We start from the raw sequence: 24366 nt of genomic DNA, 5'->3' as shown, positions 1-24366 counted from the left end.
AGGGATATTTCTGACAAGTGCGGTGTGCTTTTATTTTGAAAGTTTGATTGACAGGATGAGAATTTTCTGCAGGGTGAGACACCTGTGTCATCAAAATTATGCCAGTTTTGGGCCCATTAACTTGAATTTCAATTAGTAAATTGAAAACTCTTGATGAGTTTGTGTGTAAAACAAATTATTTTCCTAATTTTCATCAAGCCTATTTTTAGAAAAGGAAAGACTTTTAACCCACATGACCTGGTCAAAGTTTGATTGACATGTGTACTGTCAGGTGTGTAGAGACAATAAGTAACTGCAGCTGGACACAGAAAAACACTCATATATTTGAATGGAAAGTGTGAGCGAACCCACACCTTTTTGAACATTTACTGCTTCCACATAGTTTTAGATACAAACTTTATTTGAACTTTAAATGAGTCATGAGACTTTGACCTACAAATCTTGAATTTACATGTTTTTTCTATCTTTTATTGTTTTTGAGATATTAGAGAGTGAGTTTTAAAGTCTTTTCTTGCTCCTCCTGTGATTTTATAATGAGTGTGTATTGCGGAATGTTTCACAGCACTGAGGGAGTGACATCACCAGGAGCAGTTGGAGAGGAGGATTTTAGAGTACGCTTTTTGTGAAATCTCTTGTGAAATCCCATAACTTTGGCCAAATCTTACATTAAAAATCATATTTTTTGGTAGGAAATTTCGTTGTGAATCCATCGATACAGGTTTGAAAGTAGTCAGGAGTTTAAACGTCAGAAGCCTCTGTTTGACACAAAGGTCATGCCTCCCCATTGGTTTACATTGTAAGGTGTGATGTGGCACTGCAACTTTCAGGGCTTATTAAATCCAAACCGTTCGAGTTATTACAAAGTTTACAGTACAACTTTTTTCAGCATAGTGTCATAAGTCATCTATTAAAGTTTGAAGCCGATATCATTAACGCCCTCAGAGGACATAGCGTTTGTTCGGGGGCCAAAATTGGGGCAAAGTCTTATTTTGAAAGGCTAATTGCAGACTTCCTGTTGGATTTAGATCAGGGGTGTCAGCATATGATTTGTAGGTCTTGATGAGACAAATAATTGAGTTTTGGTTTGATCTCTCCACAACATTCCTACGGGCTGCGGCGGCCATTTTAGTTACATAGGTGGTGCTAGAGAGCACTTTAGGGGTTAATTTTTACATTTTATCAAATTTTTCACCAGACCTGATGTGTGTGCCAAATTTGGTGAGTTTTTGAGCATGTTTAGGGGGTCAAATTTAGGTGTGATATCCTGTAATAATAAAGAAAGAAAGAAAGTAAGAAACAAACAAACACACAAAAAACAATAGGGTCCTCGCCCTTTTGGGCTCAGTCACTAATAATATGAGCCACGAGGAAATGTCAAAATTTCCCTCCAACCTATTTCAGCCACCTGTGACAAATCACAGAAACATACTACTTAATAAAAAAAATTATACAACAAACCAGTTGATGTTCCAACGTGTTTCAAATGGCCTTCAGCTAAGGCGTCACACAAAAGAAACACAGAGGGTCTATAATAGACGGTTTCACAATGGTTACATTCACTGTCACTATAATACTCCACGTGTCCTCAGTAGGTGGCTTTTTCCTGTCAAGATTACATATCGTCCAGGAGACAAAAATTACCCACATGTCCTTCCTATTGCCAAAAATATTGAATAGCACAGCCCACTACATGTAACACACAGCATCCTCTCTGTGAGAGCTGTGAGCAATGTTTGGAGATGGAGGGATGAAGACCTTTTGTTTTGTAACAGCTCACAGAGCAAGAGTGATGCCGGCTGAGCCACAGGGGCATGAGGTAGGTAGCTGTGAGTGACTCTCTGTGTGTGTGTGTGTGTGTGTGTGTGTGTGTGTAGGCTTTTTTATAACCTAACTGAGTGAAGTACTATGTGTGTATGCGTGGGCACAAGTGTGGAAGGTGTAAGTGTAGTGAAGAGTGTATGATGCGTGGGAGGTGCATGTGTGTGCTTCCATGTACTGTAGGCAGAGATGTACACATGGGGAAACATTGGTTTCTTTGTGCTGTTGTCACATGTACGGCCCATGTTTGCTTGCCTTGTTAGCATCCCGCTCTTGTAATCGCCAATATACATTATTTACACACACACACACACACACACATACACACACTTTTTCTTCCTTTTTCCTGCAACTAAGAGCTCCTCTGCCCACTCCCATTCTGCAACGTTAAACAGCTCATCTTACTCTGCCACCTCCACCGCTGCAGTTACATAAAAAAAGCATTAAAAGGGGCAATTATCTGTGACTTTCAAAGAGTTCAACAATGAACAGGAAATGTTCACAGGAGAATGATTTTTGGACTGTCATGCTCAACCTGGGCCTCAAGGTTTAGAAAGACTTTTTTATTTTTAAATCTTGAATCATAAATGGCCATTTCAGACATTGTGCTATATAACAGGGTTTCTCAACCTTTTCTGGCCAATTTTAGATCCTAAATGCATGATGTCAACAATCAGAGCTGTCAGGTGCTCAAGTTGATTGTTAGTAAGGTTCATTTTTTGATTCTATTTTCAAGACAGGGTTAGGGGTTAGGCAAGCTCCAAATGGATTAACCTTTTCCACTCCCCCCTCTTACCATAGACCCATTTTTGTCTTTGTCAGGGGGGACAGGGGATCTTTAGGGGGAGATAGCAGGTGAACAGTATATGCCACGTAGAAGTGGTATACATCATCTGAAAGCTGGGAATCTGAAGATTAATTTAAGATGCAGTTTTTCTAGTCATAAATCTGTAATACACATTGTGTTTAAGTTAGGGCACCTATTCAAATTTTGAAAGTTTAGAATGTATAAAGGCCTGAACATTAGGATAGAAGTACATGTACAATTATGTCTTATAAGTTGTGGCAGCAATATTTGGCTTGATACCATTTCTTACACAGATTTGGTGCAAAATTTAAACATTTTTGACCAATAGAGAACTGATAAAAATAGTCAAAAATACCTCCAAAATACCACATTAAGACACCAATACCTTGAGGAACACCAAAGAAAAATTCATGCTGTGATTTGATATCAAAAACGTTTGACATTTGGAGATTTCTGGAAGGTGATTGGATGGTGAGCACTTCTGTTCTTGAAATTGCTCAGAAACCCCCTTATTGTCAATATACATAGGAAAGCCATACAAGTTTATGGTTGTAGAGTTTCATGAGGCTTTGATTTTCGTAGAGGTCACAATAGGTTATTTATACAGTGAGGTCAAGTTTCATAAAATGGTCTCACTACAATGAAATGGCTACGGTGGGGACTAACATCATCACACATTAATACAGTTGGGCTCATTGAGTCCACAAGTCATTTCCAATTTCAAGACTGTTTAGGGACCCCAGTATGAAGAAATATTCAAACACACCATTTTTAGAATAGGTGAAAATTACACATTTATACTGCATGCAAAAAACTGCATGGTTTTTGCCCCAAACTGCATGGGATTAGCATAAAGTGGGCATGTCTGTAAAGGGGAGACTTGTGGGTACCCACAGAACCCATTTTCATGTTTTACTGTCTCTAAACTACCTTGATTTCTTGTTACTTATCGGCCAACATATACAACAGTACCAATATATCTCAATTTTAGAAATGTGTTGCATATGAAGTGACTCCACGTTAGGGTAAAAAGGGTACTCTCAGTATTTACTAAGGGTACTACTGAATATCTATTAAAGTGGCATTCTTTCTGATAGCAGTAAGGCAAGGCTTAGATCTGTGGCCCAGCGAACATATTCCACTTGAAGAGGTGAGGTGCTTCTGCTGCTGGTCATTAATACTGCATAGGCATCAGCATGTTGCCACCGCTCATTGTAAGTCGCCCCTAATGTTCATATTTACACTGAGAGGGGTAATTAATTCTAAAGACCCATCTGCCCTTTTGCTTGTTTAAATATTTATACAGCAGTCAGTCTTTTTTCAGTTACCATTTATTCTCAGCCACTGTCACCCCATTTTGCCTGGCACTGTATGGAAACAGCTATGGCAGCGAGATTGATTTAATTCTCTGGAATAATTCACTGCTGTTGATGACCAGAGAGAGGTTGGCGAAGGAGGCTCATTAATCAACTTGTCGAACAGTCGTCTGTGATATATAAAAAAAAGAAAAAAACAGCTGCACATATCAAGAGTTGCAATGTGAAAATATGTTGGCAGGGACAGCTACAGTAATAATAGTATCCACATGAATGTGCCAGTTTTTGCATTTGACTGATTCATTTTCCCCTTGAATGCAGTGAATCAAAGTCACATGGTTTTCAGAGCTGTCACATGGCACTCAATTTTGAACGACAGAATCAAAACTTTCCCTCCTCTGTTTGGTTTTATTTATCTGTTTCTGACAGCTTTCACGTAACAGCGGCAACGGATACACTTCAGTCTTTTGTTTCCATGGTAACTGCTGCCAGCATGAGCAACAGCTCTTGTGTAGTCAAGAGTATTTAAAGGGCTAGCTTGCAGAGAGACAGACTGGGAAGTTGGAGGTGTAAAGATGCATTTTTAAGTCTGACAGTTAATATGAAAATATTAATACTCTATAAAAATAAAATAAAAATTACTCAGACAGCTGATGCTTCCCTGTTGCATCTGAAAACTGGATGAATATTGTTTTTTCTTAGTTTTTTCAAAGCAATAACACAGTCTAGTTTCATATTTTTACATTTGAGCCATGGGGTGTCTCACATAGGCTGCATCACTATATATGTGTCAGATCCCTGTGAGCAGTTTGATGAGTACAGGTCTGATGGCAATTCAGTCTGTGCTGCCAAGAAATCCATTTCAACAAAACAGGCAGGGCAAACACATAAGATGATAATGAAAGGCTCAAAACAAGTGCGCTTCATTTCAACACAATACAGGTTACAAAAAAGGAGCCCAAAACACAAGGCTCTATGCAAATGACCCAAAACAAAAGCTTACCACTAATTGTGTCCCTCTTTAAAAAAAAATAAAATAAAAATACTACTAAAGATGTTGTTGCATTTCATCTAAAATGTAATCTGCACTTCATTTTGTGGAGCACTTTCTCTCAGGTGTGTATGAAGGCTGAATGAAATGAAAGTATGAAAGAGAGAACAGAAGAGTGATTACTCACTTATGCTGTGCAATGTGTTGTATCGAGAAGGGTCATATTCAAGCATCCCGGAACAATGGAAAACAGCCACTATTTTCAGTGTAATTTAAGAAGAAGCAGCAAACATGTTCTGTATTGTTTTCAGAATCTGGTCAAATAACTGTGTAATGATTTTCCATCAAGCTCCTCAGCAGTTTTTCGATGGACGTATTTTGCAAAGGATGACATTACCTTTTATATTTATTTTCGTAAACTAACATGCCATTATGTTTTCTATTATACCTGCTGCATACTCCAGGGGGAAAATGTATTTCATAAAGTACTGACAGATAACCCTTTGGTGGTAAAATTGTGCAACCGAAATGAAAATGAAACCCTCACAAGAGAGAGAGAGACTTGTTTTACACCTGTGACTCATATCTGGATATCTGGATTACATCCACAGCTGACACTGCTGGATCATATTTACAGCTGGAGGTAAAATACATTCCTGATACAGACTGAAACTGGATTTCTTCTTCTCACCTAAATGCAGATTCTAAATGACTCCTTAGCATTAAAGTGTTTACGCTGCATTGTTTCACACACATGATTTTTGTTTGGATGGATTTAAACACAGCATATTGAGAAGGTCAGAGAGAGAACTCTACCTTAAAGCAGGTCTGAGCTACAGTCTGTATTGCTGTTCTCTTTATCTGACTTATATATAATTTAGCACATCATACAATGGCAGAATCTCACAGATTCACTTAAAATAATGCCTCACTTTTTCAAGGAATGGACAAAATAACAGAAACACCTCTGATAAAGCTCAAAAGGTTATTTGTCTTCAGACTGTGAGCAGTGCTGATTCACATCAAAAGTTTGTATCGTTTGTTAAGCAAATATCTTGTCAAGTGTCATCGAGTCAGTGCCGGGAAAGAGTCAAGAGTTTATTTGTGATCATTGTTCTTCTTTTCCTCTACACTTTCTGTGTTTGTTATATATCATCATGACTTTAGAGACTTTTTCCCTGTCACATTATATAATTTTATCGTGTGTGCAATTGATGTACCAGAAATTCACAGTACTCACTACAGTAAGTAATGGTTGCCTGCCTACAGTGAGTGAGTCATATCAAGTTGAATACCAATTAGCAGTGCTGAATGTGGCAGCTTTAAATGAAGTCTGACAAACATTGTTTTTATAAGTGAGTTCTCAGAGCAACATAAGGCAACTTGAAGTGTGAAGACAGCAGATGGTTGCTGCGGCAGTGATCAGGACACAGCTGGAGTTCACGGTTCATAATGCAAAACTGACTTTAAAAAAGAATTTATTCAAATTAAAAAGCTGAATGTTAACTTTTGAGCCTTTCAGTTGATTTATTTAAAGTCTTCCTCCATTCAAAAATGTGTTTTGCTTCTTGTTTCTTCAGTTGGATGTTTAAGCTTCACTGTGCAGAATGATGTCTGTGCAGTTTCACATTAGAAGGCTGTTTTCACATTCATCTGTTGAAGGGGGAAAGTTTCTCTTGGCTCATTGAAAATCTCAGTTTAAGGGGAGCATGATTTGTGACATCGCAACTAGTTTGGAGCCAATCATGGTCCAGTATTCAACTTATACAAGTGCGATGTGAAAACTTGAAGCCTCCAGCACACAAACACTGAGAATGGACTTTTCAGTGAAGTAGGAGACGTCTTGTGTCCAGCAGTTCAACTTCTGAAATGAAATATTACATATTCTGTAATTTTTAATGAGGGAGAAGGAGGAGATGTCATTTTCAGGATTTTAACAAGGAAACTGGAAAGTCGAAGGAAACTTTAAAGTTTAAAATTAAGACATGGGTTGAGTGCTATTCTGTGAAATAATCAAATTGATGTCTAATGCAATAAATGTGTAATAATAATAATAACTTTATTTGTATAGCACCTTTCATACAAAAAATGCAGCTCAAAGTGCTTGTAGCACTGTAATGCATTACATCATACAAAGATAACAATTACAAACATCAACACCTCATTTTGTCAGTTGCCTGGGTTCATCACAAAGAATAACAAATTAGACTTGAGACAGTTCAATTTAGAAAGTTAAAGGCTCTCATCAAGTAAAGATCAGTCAATAGCTGCCCCTCGCTTTGCCCGCCATCAGCAGCAGATTCTTCAGCCATATGTATTTGTGAACATTGCCCTCACTGTGCAAGTACTGCAGCAATTTAGCTGCTTGCCAAACCAACTGAGACATGACAAACTTTTGAACTGAGTGTTTGTCTTGTTTACAATAAACGTATAATGAAAATACAGTAGCGATCACTGATGCAGAGTCATAAAGTCATTACGTATAGAAGAGCATGATTCACTGGTAACTTCCTCTCAGGAAAAATATCTAGCATTTCCTGCATCCCCCACACTTAACAGCCTATCACCACATAACACAGTTAAAGAAATTACCAGTCAACATATTGCAGTGAGCATACTGAAACTATTGGCTGAGGCAACCCCAGTTCCAGTCATCAGCCATCAAAAAGAAAATTAGATACTTTCATCACCCCATATGACAATCATTTGACAAAAATTATATTTGTTGAATACATTGATGTTAATATACTGACTAAATAGCAGCATCAACATTTATGCACAATTACCATTATTTGGTTACTTAGAAAATTCAACTTTTTTGTATCACTTTGATGTCATTTTTTAAAAAATTATATATCTATGTGGAAAGTGTGGAGACGTGGGCTAAACGTTGTTATTCAAGTTGAATAAAAACACTTCAGAGTTTTTACAAGTCTTCATAAATGCAGGAGCATGGAGGAGATGAACATCGGTGGATATTCCAACCCACTGGGAAGGATCAGAGAGACCTAGAGCAGCATGCAGCCACAGCTAAATGACAGTCACTCTGACACCAGGGGAGACCCTTAGTCACGACCGTGTTGGTGTCTTGCTCTGGTTGCAAAGTGAGAGGGTAAAGAGACGGCTCAAGAGAGCGGAAAGGGTGACATGGGGGCAGAAGGGGAGGGCCGGGAGAAAGGTGAAGAGGGAGGGAGTGCTGTTGTATGAGCAGTTCGTGCGCTGACATTAACCTTCCCCATTAATGGACCGTTGGTGGGGACTTCACATGGGCAAAGGAAGAAGAGAGTGAGGGTGAGATGGAAGAGGAAAGTTGAGTGTACAGCGACAGAGGGGGCGATTCTATCTGGCGTCGTCACTTTTCCTGCCCTCATTGCCGGTTCAATCAGTAACACACATTAGGAGTAAATTGAGTGGATAGATGATGCAGCTGCTTTCAGCCAGGCTGAGGCAGACAGAGCAATTACCACTACTGAGCCCTGTTTAGCCGAGTGACGTACACACCAACACTATGACTTAAGATAGGGCAGCAGGAGGACAAAAATGGGAGCGTGGGTGTTTCTTTTTCCTCAAATGATTTGATATCTGTGATGGCAAACAATAAAACAAGCGCTTTCTCTTATCTTCTATACAAATATGTAGATTTCACATCCTCAGACAGTCAAGAGTGCAAGTTCTCTCACCTGTGAAATGACAGATGTACAGGATAATGTCATTGAAAAGGAAATGGATGGATGGGTTTCCTGCAAGAAAAAAAAAGCAAAAATACAAGAAATACATGACCAAAAGGAGAAAATGAATACTCAACGTGTCTGTCACCATGAAGAGAATCAAGTTATTGGTGTGACTCTGCAATCAATAGAAAACAAAACATGTGTTCAATGTCTTATAGTCATATTGTAACTGGTTGAGCTCCTCATAATCACTGATACTGAAATGCCAGCTGTCATTCCTCGGGGCAGGCACTGAACACTTTGACAGACATTACATGTATACTGTATGTAGGACATGACACATGCATCTGGGACATAACAAAGACAAATTGAATTTAGGTCTGCTCTAATGTCCAAAATTAAAGGCTAATGACCTTTTTGATAAGTGAGGCCATATGGTGACTTAAGGAGGCTGCAGAGATCTAACAAACACTGACTGGAAGAATGGATAAAAGATTAAGAGGCGGGTACATAGCGCCCTCGTCTGGTCATTTCCAATAATTGCAAGCAAATGTAGCGCATTGACTCCAAGCACTGCAGTATGTAGCAACTCCATTTCATATAATTTCATATATCACTGTTTTTAGTGAGTGAAGTGAGCATGAGTGGCAATGACAGCTTAATAACATACTTCTCTTAAGAGGGGCATAATGTCAGACTAACTAACTTACCCATATCAGCACAAGCTAGAAAATAAATGTGAAGGCATGGTCAGAAGATATAGTTATATAGTTAATCAATTTCTAACACGTATGATAACTTACTTGGTCAGTGCAAGTAACTCAAAACAAGAAGAGGCATCTAAGCATCGTTCCCAACTTCGTTAGCTAATGCTACATTTTGCCACAATGTTTATATAAATGCAATAACGCAAATTAAGTTAACTAACGTTTGCTACTTATATGTAAACGTTTTACAATAGGTTTTAAGCTAGCTACGTGGCTAACGTTAATGTTAACGTTAGCTAACATAGTTTTTACTAGTTTAGGTGTTTATGGTAACTGGCTACAATTATTCTCAATTACAAATGGCTGTCAATATGTTGTATGTAGGTAGGTTGATGTATAATTACCTTTAAATTGTAACTTTTCATTGGCCAAATCAAATGCAAACTTTCAAAAAAAACGGGAGAAAAAAGCAGAAGTAAATAAGATAATGAGCTAATTTACCACCTGCTTTGTTTTAAGGAACTGTTTGCTGAAATCTGCGGTTTGTCCATGTTTTATTGCCTCTTACATTGTGGAAGTAGAGTAGTATCTGCATTTCCCTGTTTCAAGTTTCCTCATACTAGCATATAGTAACATTTAGCATAAACAACATAAACACAACTTTTCAAGTTGTTATTGTCGTTTTCGTCAACTTCCTCCACTAGATGTCAGTGTTGTTTTTTGGCTGGTTTGTCTGGTCAACGGGCAAATATACAGTATGAGCAGAGCATTGCTCCACACCTGCCCTGTCAGAGATGCACTCTCTCTATTTCACATTAGACACAGTTAACCATGGGTTTCTTCAATTTCATGCTACCCCATAGAGCCCTGCCACATGAAAGAGACCAATATTTCTCAAAGATGGGACACAGTAAGCTGCGTCCTAATAAAGATCATACATTAGTGTGTGCTCTAAAGCCCCCACCATGCTGTATTCATTTGTATGGCTCGGCAGTGATGATCCAAACCATATGAGCAGCTGAGTAGATCTGCAGAGACCCAGTGAAGAGGCAGGCCACCCACAGCCTTCTCTCGCTGCTCTGTTTCGTTTTTCCTCCCCTCCTAGGTCAGGCAGCATTCCTTCGGGGCCTTGGGGATCTCCGCTGAAGAAGGCAACATCACTCACAAAGTCTCAGATACTACAACATATGCTACCTTCATTTCCCCCCAACGATCAAAAGGGAACATAAAAAAAAGCAGTGACAGACAGATGGGCAGACTCACATTACTTTACTTTGCCATTAGTGCATACTTTGCAGTGTCAGGGGGTGAATGGGTGCAGGAAGAGAGAAGAGTAGTGCTCTGCCCTTGAGCAATATATCAAGTTCAATAAACAAGACTATGTTAGAGCTTATCAAGAACATTCATGTCTGCCCCCTCATTTTTAGTCTATGACCAAACACAGACAACCACAGCAAATAATAAAGACGGAGACAAAACGCCGCAATACTTTGGATATGTATACAGTATCCGTCGACAAAAGGGACATGCGTGTGTTTTTGAATACCATTGAGTCTTCAAAAACAATTCACAAGAGGTGATTTGAAGCTGATCTGCAATATCATCGTGTTGGATCAGGAAATCTGCACCTTCACTCCCACTCCTGCCCTCATCGCTCGCTTTGAGTATTATTGTAACTGCAGCTGTAGAGTGAAATATCAGCATTCATTGATAAACCCAGACAGTCAACAAACTAAAATATGACAACTTTGGAAAGGACTGTAGCTACAGATATTTTTATGCACTTGATATTAATATGATTTAGCAAAATATGCCCAGAAACCCTTTTAAAATAACCCTAGAAGTTCACCACTTTGTTGTGGTGGTCCTTTCCTTCCTCTGCATTTACACTACAAAGAAGAGCAATTTAGGGTCTCTGCTGGATCACATCACTTCAAAAGATTATTGTTTGCAAGACAATAATGAGATAAGAAATACGTTCAAAGCAAGTCATTTCTATAGGCTATTTTCCTTCCAGAACCACAACTTATAGAAAGAAAACTACCATGATCAAACAGTATATGAATTGTGAGGAAAGTAAATATCTCGGAGCCATGCCACATTAAAGAGGGAGACGAGACAATACAGAACAAAACATCCTGGAACAGTGTGTAGTGACCTCTTTTTATGAGTTTGCATTCAGAGATTATTATGCAATAAAGTATTTTCCCAGATTCTTGAACAGTTCAGCTTAAATTCAAATCAATAAACTGCATTTATAAACTGTAAATGTATCTCAAAATAGTAGAGACACTACTAACTGTAAAAAAACAACTTTATTTAAAGTTTAATAATGAAAAAACTAACCTAAAACCCTAACTCAGCACTTAATTAGCCTTTAATTAGTATAAAATGGTGTGAAAATGTTTTGTGAGGTCATATAAGTGCCCAGCGTCTGGCGCTTGAGGGCATGGATCATTTCCCGACTCTGGAAATTGAGTCAGAGTCAAACTGTGTCCTGTCCTGGCTTATTACTGGCTGAGAGGATCGCCCATCCCAGCAGCATAATTCCATCTGGGCTAAATATTTATACAGAGGGGGAACGACATCACTTATCCACAACACATTCATTCACATAAGGGAGAGCTACTTCCAGAGAAGTTAGAGTGATCTGATCTGTTGCTTAAGGAACGTCGCTTCTCGCTGATATTTGCTTAGGTTTTGTACTAACTAGAGTGCACAATGAGCTTTTTGATTCCTGTTTTTGGCCTGATTCTCACTTTGTTTCAGATTGGGAGGAATCCTGCTAGTGGTGAGTGGACTTTTTTTGTACTTTGGAAAAGTATGATCTATCATGCTTTAAAAATAAGTGCATGAATCATCTTCCAGTTATCATAATGATGAGGTACTTTTGCTGATAGTTTGTAGTTACATATTATCTTCACCTCATACTTAAAAAAAGAAAGTGTTTTGAATAAGTATTTTCCAAAGAGTACAAGATAATTCGGAAATAACCTCACTTATTTAAAAAAAAACAGACAGGTGCTATATATTAGCATTTCATAATGGAAAAAAACAATACAGTTTTATAATCAACTATTATTTGTTGTCTTGATTTGAATAAGTCAGTAACTCAGAATGATGTAATACATGTGTTTATTAAAAATTCAACCATGAATCATTTGAGAGTTTATATGTATTTGAGTAACTTAAATTGTTTTATATATATTTATGCTGTTATCTTCAGCTGGGATGTGCTGGCTACAGCAGAGTCAAGACCAAAGGTGCGACATGGTGCTGATGAGAGGGGTGACCAGAGAGGAGTGCTGTGCTGGGGGCCGCCTGGACACAGCGTGGTCCAACACTAGTCTGCCCATGAATGAGGTCAGCCTGCTGGGTTTCCTGGGAATCGTCTCCTGTAAACCCTGCAAAGGTAAACAAACAAACCTTTTAAAAACTAATTACTTTAATCTGCTAAGTATCTCAAGTAGGAGCAGTTAGTTACTTGTGGATTGCTTTGATTTATCACTGCAGGGCACATATATTAGTAATTGCATCTAAACCAAAAGTAAGTGCTTTACTAAACTGCTTTAAAACCCTCAATGAAAGTCTTAACAGTCCAACATTCAGCCTCTATGAAGCCCCATTCGAATTAAGGTTATAAAAATATTTCACCAAACTCAGGCTACTACTGCCAGGTGGTCGTTTTAAGGTAAGTACTAGGGGTTTTAAGATAGAAACTCACTGCTTTTGTATCATTCACATACTTAAAACTGAAAATCGTAATAAATTGACTGTTCCATTACACAAAATAACACTTATCTTTCCTGGAGATGTAGTGAAAGTTAATTGGAACCATGAAATTTGTGAATTAAGTTATTTACACAATGAGTTCCCGATGCAGCTTTCTAATACAATGCAGACGTGGATTGCGGAGAGTCGTTCCACATAACTCCACCCAGCTGTCCAGAGAAGCTTCCTCTTTCTGGAATCTCTGCAAGGTTCATTCAAGTTCACTTGCAGATAAATTCTGTTTTCATAAACAGCATTTGCACTATGTGATCATAGGCCAAACATGCGAATTAGTCCATTTTGATAAGTTCCAGTAAAAACCCAGCTACAGTCATTTTTAGGTAAACATGCCTGACCACAGCCCCGGGTTTTTCTGGCCTCATCACACAGCTTAGAGAAACCTGAAATAAGCAGAGAGACCACAGGCAAAGGTAGCCTGCAGCTCTGTAATATAATTTGTATTCACATAAAGGTAAACTTTAATCACAGAGCACAAGCACAGCCACGTTTTAGAGGATAACATGACAATTGCTAAAACAAACATCTGTATGTGATGGCAAATAAATGAAGTTGGTAGAATTGGATACATTATTCTTGTTTGCTCAATTCTAGAGCACCTCCATCCTTCTCCTTTCTTCTTTTCATTGTGCGTAAACATTTTTCCTAAGCTAGTTAAAAAGGAGCCCTGTTTGTTTCCATGAGCAAAATAAGAAAATAAATTCTTGCAGACTGGAGAGTAAATGCCTGCCACGTGCCCAGGAGTCTGGGACTCATAATGTGCAACACTGTCTTGACTGTTAATCACGTGGAATTCTGTGGGAGGAAAACGTCAGTATCATGAATGTCACATTAATAAAAGTTTAAAGGTGGCTCATCAGTTTGGAGAAAAAATTTGGAATGATACATTACACCCGCAACATCACAAGACTAGAGCCTGTATTCAGACATCCCCTTATTGGGAGAAACAGAGAGGAGAAAGAGACAAAATGTATACAGTAGACAGCAAGAGACAGAGTGAGAGATGGAAAGTAAGCAGAAGATAGACCAGAGGAGTCAGAGAAAAAAAAGCCATGAAATAAAACAGGATATTGAAGTGCTGGTAGAGACAGGAAATAAGAAATAAGTGCCTGACAGTTTACAGGACTGAGAGCTGATCATCTCTAAAGACTCAGAGAGGTCCTGGGAGGAGACCTATATGCATTCTCTAATGTTGACTCTGCACTGTGTAGGATTACAGTTCCTCCTGAGCTCTGATATTATGGAGTGTCAAATGAGCCAGGGGGCTTCCTCATTTCTCAGCCTGTAAAATTCTCTGAAAGCTATTTGAACTCCGTCTACCTCAAAGCCCCTCCGTCCCTCTGCAGGAGCTTAGCCCGGTCTGTGTGCAGCCGTACACATAGATCTGTTATGAAAACACGCCAGCTTCACATTCCACCAGGCGAGACACCCCTGTGTGTAACGGTCAATAAAGAGATGTGATTATTGTAAATATTGTGCAAGGTGAAAATTGTGCTATGGTCTGGGAAAGCCCCAGATTTCAAACTTGTTTTGTATGAAAATGCCTGCGGATCACCTGATGTCTGCAGACTTGTTAATACAGTAACATTAAACTGACACTGTGCAGTGCTCATGCACATATGAAACCACTCGCTGTGCTTTTGTAGAGACTTGTGAGGGAGTCAAATGCAGTCCCGGGAAGGTTTGCAAGATGAAGACTGGAAGGCCTCAGTGTGTGTGCTCTCCAGACTGCTCTCACATTTCCCGAAAGCATGCTGTGTGCGGCAGCGATGGGAAGACATACAAAGATGAGTGTGGTTTGCTGATGGCCCGCTGCATGGGACACCCTGACCTGGAGGTCATGTACCAGGGAGAGTGCAAAAGTAAGCAACATGTACACATTCATCTTCTAAGCTATTCTGCATTAAAGTAGTGCATAAAATGTATTATAACAGTTGTACATTCTTCATGATTTTTACAGAGTCATGCTCCAACGTGGTGTGTCCAGGAACTCACACCTGTGTGACCGACCAGACCAACAGCGCTCACTGCGTCATGTGCCGCACAACACCTTGTCCAATACCCTTGCTGTCTGAGCAGCCCATCTGTGGCAATGACAACATCACTTACCCCAGCGCCTGCCACCTCCGCCGGGCCACCTGCTTCCTCGGCCGCTCCATAGGAGTCCGATACTACGGACACTGCAACAGTAAGGCCACATAAACGTCTGTCGCCTTCACTTTCCACCTGTTTTTACTTGTAATAATGGAAGCGATAATGATGACGCAGGTACATTTTGACTTTTACTCTGTCGCCTCTGTGCAGATCTCCCAAAGAAATCTCAAGAAACCGACGGCAGCGAGGAGAACGCAGTCTAGACGGATGTATCCTGAGTCGGTCGACAAACACACCACTAGCTTCCCATAACGACCTCTTTTGTGACAATCACTCACCCTCCCCTTTGTACACAGAACAACGATACATTTGATATGGAAGACCTCTGTTGGAAGACGCACATTGGTGTAACTGCCTGAAAAAAAGCTACCAAAACTTTTCGGCAATTTGTGTTAATCACGCGTTAGTTTGAGGAAGTAGAGGCAGATGAACATGTGTCTCATGTTCATCTGCCTCTACTTCCCTCATGAGCTCTTTGGGAGATGTGTGCATATTGTAAATAGAATACCACTACTATTTATTGGAGAAGGTATCAAACTCTATTTATGTTTTTATCCTAGTAACAAATCCATATAGCCTTGGGAAAGCTGATGCAAAAACAAATGTATTTATTGTGTTTTGTGTATTGTGTATGTACAATAGCGGTCACTGGCATTGGCATTTTACAACTTTTTACATTTTTTACAGTCTCCATTTCCCACAAACCCTATAAGCTGATGGAAAGTAATCCTAATTTGTTTGGAAAGTTGATACCACTTCATAGCCTGCCAATGTGGTTTCCATTCACCACAAACAACAACAGGACAACTGTAGTTGTACTGTATGTATTTTAGCTCTTGTCAGGAGGTGAGGAAGAGATTCAGCCTAAACAAACCTGTATAGTCTCTCTCTCTCTCTCTCTCTCTATCTCTCTCTCTCTGTCTCTCTCTCTCTCTCTGTCTCTCTCTCTCTCTCTCTCTCTCTCTCTCTCACCCCACACATGTTTACTCTGGATCCTGATCCAAACTCTTGGCCACCCGCTGATCACTAAAATTAACAGTTTGGTTGTGTTTGTAGGAGTCTCAGAAGACTGTTGGTACAACCCCAAGCCCTGTACAATACCTCCTCTGTTGAATGCTTGGCTTTGTTTTGTAAATGCATTTTGTAGGTCATGCTAGTTCATTCCAATGCTGTTTTGCTGCTTTTATTTGATTGGAATTTTTTCAAAGAACTTACTAGACAGACAAATGTATTTAGCATCGTCTGACTGAAAGGAAAATTAAATTTGTCCAGGAATGGACTGCAATTTAGTCCAATGGAACATACCTGATTATACTGCGATCAGAGATGAGTCAATCTGCTCATTGTTGACGCTAGTAAAACTGGTAGATATCTGCACAAATGGCCAACTCTAGATGGTCAAGTGATTCAACAGGCCCAAAGCAGATGTCTGGACATTAAATAATCCTTCAAGTGTATTATGGAAGATTTCAATGAACCACACAAACTCCTGTAAATAACATCATGTGTACCTACCTGTGTACCTACTGTGAAATTTGAATGATAAATGCATCAACATATTTTTGTATTTTTGTACTGCCATTTCAAAACAACATAAAGTTTAATATTTGTCACAATGTGTCTTTCTCTTAGCCTATATCTGAATTCACCTACATACTGGTTATTTGCATTGTATTATTATACATTTCATAACAATACGCACAATACTCTACAACTGTGAAACTGTGCCTGACATGCATTCTATAATATTTAAACTGTGTCACAAATGCGTAATCATAGCCAGCTCTAGCCAAATGAGATCATCCTTGTACCCTAAAGGGAACTGGATAGCTTTGCTCTCATGCTGGGGGTTTAGGGTGGTGGGTCAGGCTCCAGCAGCCAGTCAGTCAGCGTATGCGTGCAGTGGTTAGACCTCCTCTCCTGTGCGTGCGGTGGCTGAGTCGCCTCACCAACAGGCCTCTCAAGGCCTCTTGTGAGAGAATCAAATCCAGGCCGGGCAGCTTTTCTCCCTTGTCTCCTCAGGGATATCCCCCTGCTCTGGCTTGGATGGGAGGGATCAGGGGACGGAGGGCGAAGGAACTGAGGAATGAATGTTTCAGAGTGCTGAGGGCTGGGTACTGACTCACTTTCCTGTGTAAAGTACCTCCCTTGTTTTTCTGTCTTCTCTCCTTCTCTCTCCCTCCTCTGAATCCTACACTCCAACATGCAGCAGCATCTGGTTCAACTTTAGGGAGATGTTTATATTCCTGTCCAAGTACCCTTTTATTACACTGGGAATGGAATTAGATGTTTTGTTAGTTTGAACAGGGCAAATAACAATGCCACCGAGGGGTTGTTGTATATGCCCGCACATAAAATACACAGCATTTTTTTTTTTACATTTTGGGTGTGTTGTGTATAAAATCACATATGATTGATTTGTTGATCCAAAGGAATTTCTCAAGAGACTTTGACACCAGCACTGCCCCACAAACATATTGGTCAGATTTTGTTATCAGGCTGAATTTGCCTGGGCAGAGGGAGCCATGCCAGCTTAGTCTTTAATTATCACAATTAATAACTAGAAATCATATTCCAGATATTACATTTAAATTTAACTGCCCAATATACACCTCATTATGTAGGATGTACAGTATCTGGAACATATAATCTTACACAATAGCAATTATGCTCATACCTTTATGAATGCGAGCCATCTATAAATTCCTCTGTGACCCACACAATAAACTCACCAAACCAGTGTTTCTAGCCACGGTTTAAAAAGTGTCAGTCTAAGAGGAATTTGCAGTGAACACCCATGCATATGTTGAAATGGCTGTGGTCTCCCAGTAAAAATACACAACTGAAAAATAAGTTGAGACAGCAGTTTTGATACGCACTGTGCATCTGGACAAACCATCCAAACAGATACACGTTGTTCAAGACAAATAAAATCCCATTTGTTATCGTCATTATGACTGTGTAATACCTTCTCCAGGAACAACCTGTATATCATTACCACACAGCCCTCTGACTGATGTTGGATATGATGCACCCCTGTCACACCAGTGGTGGTAATGACATAACCACAGAGTGAACCTATGAGCCATTTCAGAGCTATTCTAATTATACTCAACATGTGACCCCAGGAATTCTTTGCCCACTCTATATTTCATTGTTCTTTCTACATGTTATGGTTTGTGGTGTGGCCAATGAGGTGTCAGCCTCACATCCACTGGAACAGGACTTTGTGTGGGTGTCTGTTATAGTACATTTGAGTGTGTGGGAGCGATTATGAATGCATCTCTCATGCTGGAGCTCACCTGTTGTGAGCAAGGGATCAGTCATACAAAGTTACATCATGACCTCTGGCTGAGTTGTTTATATCCCCACAAACACACGGAGTGATGATGTGACGCCCACACTGACATTTCAGGGATGCGTAATCATCCTGCGCTGATATGTCAAGCTTCTTTCTCAATGACATCCACATGGTATCATTTCCGCAAAGTTGCCATACTACTTCCAGTAAATTAACAGCCAACATTTAAATCTGAAATGATGTTGTGATGAAACCAGGCGCTGCAGAGTGCCTTGGAGACCACCCACTATCTGGATCGCGCCACTGGATTGTAAACAGCTCTGTCCCACAGCTGAAACTAATAGATATCAGATCCATCACTCCATCAGAATATATCTGCCTCAGACATTATTTCCCACACTTGCTTTGTTACATGGCATGTCTTTTAATTTTCCACATGTGTATAATATTTAACTTCTGACAAATGATCATCATACTGACACAACAGCCCACACTTCAGTCTTATAGTTTATACTGGTGCAAATTATGTTTTATAGATTTCTCGGAAATGTTATTTACTCTTTATGATCGCTGATCTGAGCTCATGTATATTATTTAGGCATATTAGGTCACTAGTCACCCAAACTGTCATCATAGTTTAATATTAATTTACTAATGGGTTTTTAAATATGATGGAGGTTTGGAGGTGAAGAAAACAATAAAGCCAATTTAGGTAATGCTCAAAAGTGTAATTTTGTACCCTAGATATGTTATCACAGGCCTAAATTGAAACAAAAATCAAAAAATTGTGGAAACTTTTAAAGCCTCAAGATATAAATGTTTGCCAGTTGTTACAGAATGTTTTCTTAAATTACACTGTTACTAAAAATTTCCATCAGCTCTACCTGACAAGAAAACTATGTTCTATTTGCTCAGAGATTGTTTGAAGTAATGTTCTGGGCTGCCACCAGTTTAAGCAACAACTGAAAATCCAGTGTTTGTCAGTGTTTTGGTCAGGATCAGATCATCATCAACAAATCAGCAGAGCTAGGAAGTTGTGCAAATGCTAATTGTACCCAATTATTCTTGGTGAATTGTTTCACTTCCTCGTCATGACCTCTGGGACAGCTTCTTTTCTGGCACTGTGTGTGTGGTCTGGTCCATATGTACTGCAGGAGTTATACAGTAGGTACCGGAAATACAACATAATACACTGTAAGGCTTTGTAAAATATGCCAGTTATAAATGTGAAAAAGCTGTGTTGAATCAATTTTGTTATAATATTTTAAAACATATTGTATTGCCTTAGACTCCTTGGAGGTTTAAAATTTGTTTGGGAACATGTGTACCTGGACGAGCATAATATGAGATTGTTGCCTTCCTTTCTTGGCACTGACATGGTCATTGAATTAACTCTGGTTTGAGTTCATGTTGAAATATCATAAACTGAAAAAAGTCAATGAAGTGTGATGATTGGATTACACTTAGTTCCCCAAATTGAGTCCAATTGTGCAATTTGAGGCTCGGAAAATTACCAGGCCATGACTGTAATTTCACATCAGCTTTTCAGGTGGCTCTTGCATAGAAGCAAGACACAAATATCTTTTTTTTATAAGTCTTGGCCCAGCTACCTGCTTCTTTATCATGGAAAGTTGGTTTGGTTATCATGGAAAGTTGGTTGGGCACTTAATTTGCTGTCATGCGTTAAGGTATGCCATGCAGATCCACTCAGCAAGGATGAGAGTGGGAAAGTTGCCTTGGTTCAGATTTCATTTGATTTTGCCCAGTCATTATCAACAGCTTCTTTCAATTGAATAGCTGCAATAGCCACAAGGACAAACCTAATTAAATCATCTGTTAGGAGATCCTCTGCTTGCTGAAGTAGGACAGCATACCACAAATGAACTCAGGAGGCCCATATGGTATCTATTCCTCCAGACTACAGAACTGCACATCTTGTATACAGATTGATGGTCAGTTTTAGATTAGAGGAGTAACTGGAGGTTATGCATATAACCAATGTTCCCTGAGGGAGGGAAACAAGGTACAACACGTCAGTATGTGAATTGCGTCCTCGCAAGACCAACCTGAAGAACCTTTCTAAAAACACCTGTCAAGGCCAATGATACTGTCGCAGGCAGGGGGAGTCCCGCCTTCCCCTGGAGCTACAAAAGACCCTGCACAGTCTCTGCTCCTCAATCTAAACTGCACTAAGCCAAATAGGCGGTGAGGGGTTGACTTGTGTTGTACATCGTTTTCCCCCTTCAGCAAAAATTGATTATATGCATAACCTCCATTTCCCTTTCGGTCGGTACACTCGGTACAACACATCAGTATAGGGATATGGCAACATGCCCTGAAAACAACCCCTGCAGATAGACTGAGGTCTTGACCAGACATATACGGATATTTTTCTAAATGGATATTTTTCCCCTCCATTTCAAAAAAAAAAATCTACATACATATAAAGTCTACGTCAACGATATGTCAAATACCTTTGGTGATAGTTGTTTCAGGCTCATGCTCATTACACAAAGCAACAACGGGCATGCATGAATTGAAGTGTGACGTCATCATTTCTCAGATGTGTTTTACATGTCCACATCGATACAGAGAAACCAAAGTTTTTAAAAATCTGTACTTAAGAAGGCATTTTAAAACGTTTGCACATGGATGAGAGGCCAAAACATAGAGGTAAATGTTTGTTTGACAAAATATCTGTATTAGTGCGGACAAGGCCTGAGATGAACTGGCCCTGATATAGCAGGAGTGATAATGTCAGCTGCATCACTATCCAGGGCTGTCACATCCAGGCAACAAAACTTCATGAATGTATGCGGAAATGCCCATCTTGCAGCAGAGCACACATCCTCCACTGAAATCCCTTTAAAAAGGGCCCAAGACATGGCCATACCCCTGGTGGAGTGCACGTGCATGCTACTGGGCATCTGTGCACCCTTGCAGGCATAAGCACGCAAGATGACCTCTACTATAAAGTGAGAAAGGCATTGCTTGGAAAGTGCCTTCTCTTTGATTGTGTAAGCAAGACAGGCAAAAACTGGTCAGTTGTGTGTATTTCCCACGTTCGCTCAACATACACGAGCAACGCACATACCGGGCATAGATTACGCAAATGCCGTTCCTCAGTTGATGCAAATGGAGGCAGTAAAAAGGATGTATGCGAGATTAGGACGCAGTATCACCTTAGAGCTGTCCAGTGCAAACTGTGATTGTGAAGGATGAACAGAGCACATGGATGTCTGAGCACAAGGCCAATAGGAGCACTGTCTTATACAGAAAGCATATCAATGCCCACAGATTGTAATGGCTCAAAAGGCGCATCGCACAGTGTATCTAGAACTAGAACAAGGTCCCACTGGGAAATCATGATTTGTGCATCAGTCTCTTACCCTGTATGCCCTTCATGAAATGCATCACCAGAGGGTGGGAGTCAGAGGATTTTCCATCAAATCCCACATGGCGGGCAGAGATAGCTGAGCGATAGTCTTTAATAGTGGAAAAGGAAAGGCCTCTTTCCAATAATTCTTGGAGAAATGTCAAAATATCCACCACAGTGCTTTGGAATGGAGTAATATTCCTTTTGTGACACCAAGCATCGAATAAATGCCACTTGAGCGTATATAACCCCTGCGTGGACACTGCTCAGGCGCTCTGTATTGTGTCAATGACATTGGTAGGCAACCCTGTCACTGTCAGTTTCTCCCTTTCAGGGACCAGGCCCACAGATTCCAGATTTTGGGGTGCTGGTGCCAAATCAGGCCCTGGGCCTGCAACAGTAGGTCTTTGCGCACAGGGAGACACCACAGTCTCCTATTCAGAAGAGAAATGATCTCCACGAACCCTGCTTTCTTGGGCCAATGCGGGGAAATCAAAATCATAGTTTCCACTACATCGGGGTGCCATCTCCACTCTCTTGACAATGGAAAACCCCTGGAGAGAAGGTCTTCCATGCTGTTCAGTATTTCCGGGATGCGTTTTACTCTGAGAGACAGCAGGTGAATGCTGCTCCATGACAGTAAGCTGTGAGACAGAGAGGAAGGGAAGAGAGCATGTCCCTCCCTGTTTGTTTATGTGCACATATTGTTGCTGCATACTAGAACATGCTGTCCCGACAGTAGACCCATACTGTAAAATTGTCTAAGTGAAAGATCCACAGCATAGAGCTCCAGCAGACTAATATGCCATGACCTCTCCTCATCTGTCCAGGTCCCATTCACATGTGCAGGTGCTGGCACTGATGGAGACACATTGTGATGTGGCTAGAACAGAGACAGATGTCGACTGAAAGCAGTCACTCTCGGGGATGATAACTGGGCTTGGTTGTCTACAGAATCCAAATTGAGACTGAGAAAAGGAGTGAGACACATGACACACATGACATCGAGGGCACCTCTTGTGTAGGGGAGTCTGCTGGGACATGTGGGTATTGGCCTGATACACCGAGTCTGACAGAATCAGTAAGTTGCCCAGATAGTCAAGGGTTTGAATCACCTGGCCTCTGATCGGTGCCAGTGCTGCCTCTAGGTATTTGGTGAAAATGGGAGCGAGGGATAAGCCAAATGGCAGAACTTGGTATTTGTACATTGTGCCGTTATAGGCCAAGTGCAGAAACTGTCTGTGTCTTGTTAATATTGGCACGTAAAAAGAGGCATCCTTTAGGTCCACTGTAGTGAACCTTGTCCCCTACCAACTGCATTACCTGGTGTATTGTCAGGATTTTAAACTTGAACTTTCTCAGGTATTTGTTTAGTACCCTCCGGTCCAAAATAGGACAAAGACCTCCATCATTATGCCCTCATGGGGAAAAGGATGGATATACCTTTGACATTAGAATTCAGATTCAGATTCAGAAAGCTTAATTGTCTGTTGTGACAGAAAATCGTCTTAGAGGTAGCTCAGCATACAGTGTACTGTAAAATAAAATACACAGCACAAATAACTTAGAATAAATACATGGTACTAGTGCGTGCAAAGTGGAATAGTGTATATGTAAGAGTTCACTGTTGTTTCATCGATTGTTTAAAATGCTTATGGCAGTGGGAATGACGTTCCGGTAAGTGTTCTGGTAAGTGTTTATTTTGGCCAGGGGGACTTTATAGCGGCGGTCTGATGGTAGTAGCTGGAAAGACTTGTGTAGGAGGTGAGTGGGATCCTTTGTAATGAGGTTAGCTTTTCTTTCAGCTGCTCGGGTATAGAGTACTGATAATTGAGTTTGGATGCTGTTTGGTGCTGGATGTTTGGTGCTGGTTATTTTGCTTGCTTGGTTAATGATCCAGTGGAGCTTTGATTTATTCTGCACAGAGATGGAGTTGAACCAGGATGTGATGTTGAAAGTGAGTACAGATTCAATGAGTGATTTGTACACAGCTGTTAAAATGTCCTTCATGACATGAAAGCTTCTGAGTTTCCTCCAAAAGAACAGGCGTCAGTGTGTTGGGAGAAAGACAGAAGGCTATCTCCGTGCCCAGGTACCTGAAGGCCCCTACCTGCTCCACTGCCTGCCCATTCAGCCTCAGGAATTCAAAGAAAGGGTGGGAGGAATCAGATGTTCGCCTTCCCATACAGAACAGCTCCTTTGTCTTGGAGATGTTGAGCTCCAGGGAGCTCTCCTCTATCCAGAACATCAGGGTCTCTACTTGCTCACAGTATGCAGACAGGGAGTTCTCATCCCTCAACTGGGCCACCAGGGCCATATCGTCTACATATTTAAAAGTGAGAATGCATTGCCATTGCAATGCCTCTAAATAGTGGGGGACACTTCCTGAATTAGAGCCTGTAGTCCTAAATTACATTTCCCATGATCCACTGCAA

At 40.3% G+C, this 24366-nt stretch overlaps 1 protein-coding gene and 1 long non-coding RNA gene across 8 annotated transcripts in view; one reads left to right on the top strand and one right to left on the bottom strand.

Annotated features, from left to right (window-relative positions):
* Positions 1-11697, bottom strand: part of LOC137187990 (uncharacterized) — a 32764-nt gene extending 21067 nt beyond the window's left edge. For 3 of the 7 annotated variants that reach the window (XR_010929309.1, XR_010929304.1, XR_010929306.1), the window contains exons 1-2: positions 9408-11697; positions 8614-8673 (exon numbers count right to left, since the gene is read on the bottom strand). This is a non-coding gene — a long non-coding RNA (uncharacterized lncRNA). Of the gene's footprint in view, positions 1-8613; positions 8674-9314; positions 9330-9407 lie in introns of all 7 variants that reach the window. The other 4 variants (XR_010929308.1, XR_010929310.1, XR_010929305.1 and 1 more) reach the window with 2 other exon arrangements.
* A 197-nt stretch (positions 11698-11894) lies between these two features.
* fstl3 (follistatin-like 3 (secreted glycoprotein)) lies at positions 11895-16872 on the top strand. The gene is made up of 5 exons (XM_067597312.1): positions 11895-12102; positions 12538-12723; positions 14747-14962; positions 15061-15288; positions 15405-16872. Exons 1-5 carry the CDS (start codon positions 12033-12035, stop codon positions 15455-15457), a joined length of 753 nt encoding a protein of 250 aa, XP_067453413.1. The 5' UTR covers positions 11895-12032; the 3' UTR covers positions 15458-16872.
* The last annotated feature ends 7494 nt before the right edge of the window (positions 16873-24366 follow it).

The sequence above is a fragment of the Thunnus thynnus genome, chromosome 8, assembly GCF_963924715.1.
Source record: "Thunnus thynnus chromosome 8, fThuThy2.1, whole genome shotgun sequence".
Taxonomy (NCBI): domain Eukaryota; kingdom Metazoa; phylum Chordata; class Actinopteri; order Scombriformes; family Scombridae; genus Thunnus; species Thunnus thynnus.
This window is presented reverse-complemented; position numbering and strand designations above follow the sequence as displayed.

Bases quoted from the DNA above. Each gene is read 5' to 3' on its own strand.
- fstl3 (XM_067597312.1), top strand. From the start codon at position 12,033: ATGAGCTTTTTGATTCCTGTTTTTGGCCTGATTCTCACTTTGTTTCAG. The intron at 12,724-14,746 runs GTAAACAAACAA...GTGCTTTTGTAG, and splicing joins CTCCTGTAAACCCTGCAAAG to AGACTTGTGAGGGAGTCAAA. The intron at 15,289-15,404 runs GTAAGGCCACAT...GCCTCTGTGCAG, and splicing joins ATACTACGGACACTGCAACA to ATCTCCCAAAGAAATCTCAA.